The following is a 6,956-nucleotide window of genomic DNA, read 5'->3' as shown; positions in this document are numbered from 1 at the left end:
TAAGCGAACGAAAAACTAACAAAATGCTAAAGGAAGAAAAACAAAAGTTAGGCATATAGAAAACTAAGCGAGATCTATATATTCGAGGCGAAAATGAGAATGAAATGAAATTTTATGTAATTTTCGACTAAGGCAAAGGTTAAGCGAACGTTGCGCGTTTTTCAAAACTATTCGTACTCGTATATTCGTATTCGATTTCTCTACTACTGCATTAAGCTGCAAGCATATATAGCTCTAAACACACCACACATCTATACACACGCCCCACACAATCGAGAAACATTTACTTTAAGTTGGGAACCCGAGAAACCCGTTCTTCTAATCGATCGATCTCCCACCCTCGATCGAGTGAATGCGTAATTTGTATCTAAGATTAAAGTTTTCATTTACATACTTATTCTTGGCCCCATACACCCCACCCCATCCCCACCCTTCGCCCTCTCCTAACTTAAGTTTTTGTACATACTTAGAAAGCAAATGGAAAACCCGCCGCTCGGGGGGCGGGCAAGTGCCGGGTTTCATTGGGACAGTTTGGTTGTGCGTTCGAATATGAACTCACTCGGCACTTGCACGCCCCCACGAGGGCACGAATAAAAATCTTCAAAACCAGGCAAAAATTCTAAACAAAAAACAATAAAATGCAAAAAATAAACAACAAAAAAATCAGGAAAAAATTAAATGCACTGCGTTTTTCTTGGGGATATTCAAGGGGATTCTTCTTACACTTTCTCAATGTTCAGATGGGACTAATTTTGATTTTTTTAAAATGCATTATCGTAAGCAAGAGAGAACGCTATCGTCCAGTGATTCATTCAACTTAGTAGAATCTATGTATATGTCAAGTTTAATCTCTAACTTTGGAAATGTGTTTGTCAGAGCGACTGTTTCCGTTTTCTCAGACTAGCTGCTGTTCTTCAAGGACCGATATCTCAATGTTAGGTTAAGGTTCTAGTTTCACATCTATCAGAAAAAGTTAACATGGGAGTAAAGTGTTTGGAAAGACAAACTCGTTTTCTTAATATGATCTTAATTTATCGAATCTTTACAGGGTCGGTTGTCACACTTTCCCAAATGTTCCCATAAAAGCTATTCAAGTCGACGACAAAAATTAACATGAAATTGAGATATCGGGCCTAAACTGCATTCTTTATACATACATAGTAGTTGCCTTTGTTCTTTCTTCCGGTGTGCTTTGTCAGGAAGTGTATTGCTGCCTACAGTGTTTAGAGAGAGACAATTTAAAGGTGGATCTCAGAAAGTTATAACTAGTTCTCAAATTTAAAAAAAGAAGGAAGAACCATATAGTCGAGTGTCTCGACTATCAGATACTCTTTACTCAGCTAAAGGTAGATGGATATATATAAGTAGCAAAGCGTGACTGTAAAACGACACCTTCTAGCGATTTCAATATATGCTTATGTGGACGGCAGATATATTTAAGCGTTATGGGCGTTTTGTTTAGCTTTTAAATTGAGCGTGGCTCATTCGCTTAAAAAACTTGCGCTGCGTACGAAGCTAAGAAATCGACATCTAAAATCTCAACTCTGTAGCTCTTATGTTTTCCGAGATCACAGTGTTCACATGGACAGACGAAAATGGCTATATCGACTCGTTAGTGATGGTGTTCAAGAATAAATATACTTTATGGAGTCGGATACGCTTTCTTCTACCTGTTACATACTTTTTCCCGAACTCGTTACTTTACGAGTAACTGGTAATAATATGTTTTTGTAATTTAAGATCTTTGTATATATTTAAAATGTGGTTCTGTGTTGATAATATTGCAATGTATACTTCAGTCGTGGGCTATTACGTGCTTCAGGATCCACTCCAAATAGCTGCTGATGCGCGTGAACACGGCGGGGAATCCCACCTGGCAGCCCATGGTGGTGCCAAAGGAAGTCGTTCCGATCAGATAGCTGGAGTTGCCCTGTTTGTAGACCAGCGGACCGCCGGAATCGCCCTGGCAGGTGGACTTGCCGCTGGTGGTGCTCATGCAGATCATGTTCTCCGAAACAGCTCCGCTCCAGTACATGCGGCACAGGGCGTACGGCATCACGGGCATCTCCACGTATCTCAGCACGGGCGAGACCGTTTCGGAGGCATCACTGTCACGTCCCCAGCCGGAGGCAAAAGCTCGGACGGATTCGTAGGTGGGAAACTGGCCGTTCAAACGACGCGGCAAATTGGCGGCCCTTATCCGATCGTTGAAACTCACAAAGGTGGGCAGGCGGATGAGCGAGATGTCGTTGACCACCGTGCTGGCCGTGTAGTTGGAGTGCACTATAATGCCCGATTTCTGGACCAGGATCCTCCTCTGGCCCTCCTCAGCCTCATCGTGGATGTTGATGGCACCCAAATAGACCGTTACGGACTGCGCTCCATCCATGCAGTGGGCCGCTGTGATTATCCAGTAGTGTGAGATCAAGGTGCCGCCACACCAGGTGCTCCAGTTGCCGAAGGAGATGTTCAGACCCGCCTGGTAGGCGAACTGACCCACCTCCGCCAGTTGTCCATTGGTAATAAAGGGTTCTACTTCGGACAGGAGGGAATCAGCTGAACAGGAAGCTGCCAACAGGACACAGAGAAAGAGTATCATCATTTTACGTCGATTAGGAATAACTGAGGAAGGGAGACTGCTTCAGGGTTATATAGGAACGGGCTAAGCCCCCAACTATCACTAACTTATCACTGATAAGGACACCCTCGAGCATCAAGCACCCTAGACCAGTGGGATTATTACTATGATCACAAAAAAAAACAATTCACTTCAAATGAACTCGCAATGAATCACTGCAACTGAAATCAGCACGTGAGGCTTTTTTATTTTCGGTCTGAGTAGGGCATTAAATGCCTGGTTAATCGAACCAACTCTTAAGTTAGCACATGGTACAAACATACTGTTTTACTTAATCGATTGCAAGTTTACACATTTTCAATTACTTTGATAACAGTCAATATACATATATATATATTACCTTTTTAAACATTTCTGATTGATGTGTGTCTACTGATATGGTTATCTTTTCTTGTAATTCCACCACCCAGTTTTTAGTCACTACAGAAATTGTTGCTTACTTTTCCGCATATGTCTGAAAAAGAAAGCTTTTTATATGTCAAGTTTTGAAAATTTTGTATTTCCTCTTAACTAATGTTAAAACCTTTCCAACGTTTAACTTCCACCGATAGATCATAAAGATTTTCTGAAACAAGTTCTTCAGGTTTAGTGCTCCCATCGGAGTACTTTTCAGCATGTATTTTAAAAAAGTAAGCTTTAAATATTAAACATAATTTTAAATAAAGCCAAGCCAAGGATAGCTTTTAAAATTTCCAATTTTTAATTTCGACCGATGGATCATAAAGATATCATGAGGAGTTTTCCCAATCCGGAACATGCTCTTTTGGCTGAGTGCTCCTATCGGAGGCCCGTGCTAAATGAAAGCAAAACATATGTACTTTCAGTTATTTCTGTAATCAAGTGGCGTTCAGATCAGTCCGAAAAGATAATCCATAATCTGGCATTATACCCATTCTTACGTCTTTTAGATTAACCCATTGAGGGGGCAATAAATATAAACCCACATTCAGGGCGTCAGTGGCGCGAGTAGTGGGGTCCGGAAAACATGCAAATCAGAACGGCATTAGTTTCTCTGCTAATCATTATTCAGGGCAGGTCCATTACCTGCCTGGACCTGGGTCATGGGATCGAAGGGCGAATCACTGGCGGGGAGTTAGCCGGGGTTAATCAGTTTCCCTACCAAGTGGGCCTGAGTATTGAGGAGCCCAACGACCTGTTTTGCTGGTGTGGAGCTAGTTTGATCTCTGACCGACATTTGCTAACGGCAGCACATTGTGTTGAAAAGTAAGTATTCGGTCTGCTAACTAGAGACTATACTAAGTTGCTTTTAAACCATTTGCAGGGCTGTTGCTATCACTTACTACTTGGGTGGAGTGCTGCGACTAGCACCCCGACAGCTAATCCGATCGATTAATCCTGTAGTGCACTTGCACCCATCTTTTAATTCCCAAACCCTGGAGAATGACATTGCAGTGCTACGATTACCAGAGGAGGCCATTGTCTGTGATTCCATAAGACCCATTCGGTTGCCAGGAATCTCATCCAGCGGTACCAATTACGAATACCTCCCCGCAATTGCGTCAGGTTGGGGCCGCCTGAATGATGGTAAGAACTGGTATATATTGATTTTAATTTCCCACAAATTAAAATCTAGTATTCTCTTGGTTTTTTCGAATGATAATAATAGTAATAATTTAGAAATTGGTAAACTTTTTTTTATAAAGATGTTCTGCATACGCACAAAGCATCGCTTTTATGGATAGAACTGTCTGTTGTACTATACTTCGAAGTTGTGTTATAAATATTTTGAAAGTTATTAGATTTGAAAGTATATATTTTTGACTGGTTAACCTGAAATATTCCTTATACACAGAATCGGCTACTATCTCCGATACCCTCCGCTATGTCGCTCGCTTTGTGGAATCCAACGAGGACTGTTGCTACTCTTATGACCACATAAAATCCACCAACATCTGCATGGATACAACCGGAGGAAAATCCACTTGCACCGGAGACTCCGGCGGACCGCTGGTCTACAAGGATCCCCTGCAAAATACAGATGTTCTGATTGGCATTACTTCCTACGGCAAGAAGTCGGGTTGCACCAAGGGATACCCATCGGTTTTCACACGCGTCACCGCCTACTTGGATTGGATAGGTGAGGTGAGCGGGGTTGTCTATTCATAAAGCGGCCCTTGATGGCTGATCAAACAGTGCTGGGCACTGTAATTAAATTAAATGTTGAGCATTTGAGTTGCGACTGTTGCTTTCATTTCGGGGGGTGGACGTGGGGGAATGACACTCAAAAAAGAGACGCAGTTTGTTTTATTGGCTAGTAAAGATAACAGCTGCTTCCTTTGCCTATGATAAGAATTTAAAATTGGTTGCGTAGCATACTTTTAAGTAACTTATAAAAATTGCCATGGCCAACAGGTGGATAGAAACGCGTTAGCTTTTAAAAGTAATCTAATGCATTAAATATTAAATATTTATACATATGGCTGAAATGAATCTGCATACCAAAATATATTTTTGAAAGTCATCACTAACACAAGCCAACAAATTTCACTAACCAAAAGGGATTTGATTATGATACATTAGGCTGTTCTAATCACAGTTCCAGTGACAAGCACAGTGCGATATCAATATTTTTTTTTTAATTTTTAAAATTCATACACAAGGGAAAGCCAAAAGACTGAAAATACATAATATTATCTTGTTTATAATAATGTAAGATATATTTAAGGACCTGTTCTCAAATTTTTTAGTGTAAAATTCGAAAACTCATTAAAAAAAAGAATACAAACAGGAAATGTATGACTAACTAGTTTTTGAGTTTATAATAAAATAATATATATAAATATAAAGAAATTGTCTTAAATTAATTAATTCAAAAAATTATAGTTTGTTATTATAGTCACTATTAACCTTTCCCAAATTGTCCCATCATGCTGACTTTAGACTCCGACAAATACCAAGACGGTACTATCATAACTGCTTCTGCTATCATTTTTATAAATTCGATTATTTTGAAAAGATCTCACGTACTTATCTTTTGTGTTCTTTGTCGATGGCTAAAAAAACCCAATATTTCCAATTGTGTTCCTGTTATACTATCTTTTCGCTAAGAAGACTATTGACGATTCATGGCCCCGTGTCTGAGAATTTTCAACGAGCTCTAGCGATGGGAAGCGCAGATCAACTCCCATATCGCTAGAAAGGCGTTACACAAGAAGACCGGCCCACTTAAGCACGCGTCCGAAAATCAGATAGCGATGGAGACGTCACTTGATTGGACTCCAGCGGCTATAAAAGCAGAGGGATGAGTCCAAGTGGGACATACTTTCCATAGGTAGCTCTAACATGAAAGTTCTCATTGTCTTTGCTTTGGCTTTGGCCTACGCCTCCGGATCCGCCCTGCGCTCCCTGGACGGACCCGGTGGTCGCATCACCCACGGCGAGGATGCCCGCACCGACCAGTTCCCCTACCAGGTGGGACTCTCCCTGAAGATCGGCTCCTCCTCGGCCTGGTGCGGTGGCTCCCTCATCGGACACGAGTGGGTTCTGACCGCCGCCCACTGCACTGACGGCGTTGACTCCGTCGAGGTTTACCTGGGCAGCACCGTTCGCTCCAGCCCCAAGGTCAAGCACCTCGTGACCAAGGACAAGATCATCATCCACGCCGACTGGAACAGCCGCACCCTGAGGAACGACATCTCTCTGATCCGCATCCCGCACGTGGACTACAGCAGCGCCATCCACAACGTTGAGCTGCCCAAGGAGGAGTCCCACTACGCCACCTACGACAACGATGAGGTCATCGCCTCCGGCTGGGGCCGCACCTCCGATTCCGCCAGCGCCGTGGCCGCCCATCTGCAGTACGCCCACATGAAGGTCATCTCGAACAGCGAGTGCAAGCGCACCTACTACTCCACCATCCGGGACTCCAACATATGCGTGTCCACTCCCGCCGGCGTGTCCACCTGCAACGGCGACTCCGGTGGCCCTCTGGTGCTGGACTCCGACAAGGTCCAGATCGGTCTCACGTCCTTCGGATCCTCTGCTGGCTGCGAGAAGGAGTACCCCGCCGTCTTCACCCGCGTCACCAGCTACCTGGACTGGATCAAGGAGCACACCGGCATCTCTCGTTAAGTTGCTAATGTTTTGATTAAAACTATCTGATCTTTTCGAGCATACAAATCTTGCATTTTCGGGTTATTAAATGGGCTAAGCCGAAAATGGGTAAATTGCGACATTTTTAAAATATAATTAAACAAAACTATCACCTCTCCGAATTAAAAAAAAACATTTGAATTACTTAACTTTAACCTCTTTTATTGGTATTCATTTTCTTTATGTCGCTTTTCTATCTGGCTTC

The 6,956-nt window shown here is 42.6% G+C and overlaps 3 protein-coding genes across 3 annotated transcripts; 2 read left to right on the top strand and 1 right to left on the bottom strand.

Moving 5' to 3' along the window:
* Positions 1–1,734: 1,734 nt before the first annotated feature.
* Positions 1,735–2,616, bottom strand: LOC119553528 (brachyurin). The gene has a single exon (XM_037863954.1). The coding sequence runs from the start codon at positions 2,600–2,602 to the stop codon at positions 1,796–1,798; it is 807 nt and encodes a 268-aa protein (XP_037719882.1). The 5' UTR covers positions 2,603–2,616; the 3' UTR covers positions 1,735–1,795.
* Positions 2,617–3,513: 897 nt separating this feature from the next.
* Positions 3,514–4,791, top strand: LOC119555652 (brachyurin). The gene is made up of 3 exons (XM_037867231.1): positions 3,514–3,862; positions 3,921–4,183; positions 4,452–4,791. Exons 1-3 carry the CDS (start codon positions 3,624–3,626, stop codon positions 4,763–4,765), a joined length of 816 nt encoding a protein of 271 aa, XP_037723159.1. The 5' UTR covers positions 3,514–3,623; the 3' UTR covers positions 4,766–4,791.
* Positions 4,792–5,912: 1,121 nt separating this feature from the next.
* LOC119555653 (serine protease 1-like) lies at positions 5,913–6,774 on the top strand. Its single transcript, XM_037867232.1, has one exon. It carries the CDS (start codon positions 5,942–5,944, stop codon positions 6,728–6,730), a length of 789 nt encoding a protein of 262 aa, XP_037723160.1. The 5' UTR covers positions 5,913–5,941; the 3' UTR covers positions 6,731–6,774.
* Positions 6,775–6,956: the final 182 nt, after the last annotated feature.

The sequence above is a fragment of the Drosophila subpulchrella genome, chromosome 3L (genome assembly GCF_014743375.2).
Source record: "Drosophila subpulchrella strain 33 F10 #4 breed RU33 chromosome 3L, RU_Dsub_v1.1 Primary Assembly, whole genome shotgun sequence".
NCBI classification, from domain to species: Eukaryota; Metazoa; Arthropoda; class Insecta; order Diptera; family Drosophilidae; genus Drosophila; species Drosophila subpulchrella.
Note: the sequence above shows the minus strand (reverse complement) of the source record. Positions and strands in the feature narration are given on the sequence as shown.

Bases quoted from the DNA above. Each gene is read 5' to 3' on its own strand.
- LOC119555653 (XM_037867232.1), top strand. From the start codon at position 5,942: ATGAAAGTTCTCATTGTCTTTGCTTTGGCTTTGGCCTACGCCTCCGGA.
- LOC119555652 (XM_037867231.1), top strand. From the start codon at position 3,624: ATGCAAATCAGAACGGCATTAGTTTCTCTGCTAATCATTATTCAGGGC. The intron at 3,863-3,920 runs GTAAGTATTCGG...AACCATTTGCAG, and splicing joins GCAGCACATTGTGTTGAAAA to GGCTGTTGCTATCACTTACT. The intron at 4,184-4,451 runs GTAAGAACTGGT...CCTTATACACAG, and splicing joins TTGGGGCCGCCTGAATGATG to AATCGGCTACTATCTCCGAT.
- LOC119553528 (XM_037863954.1), bottom strand. From the start codon at position 2,602: ATGATGATACTCTTTCTCTGTGTCCTGTTGGCAGCTTCCTGTTCAGCT.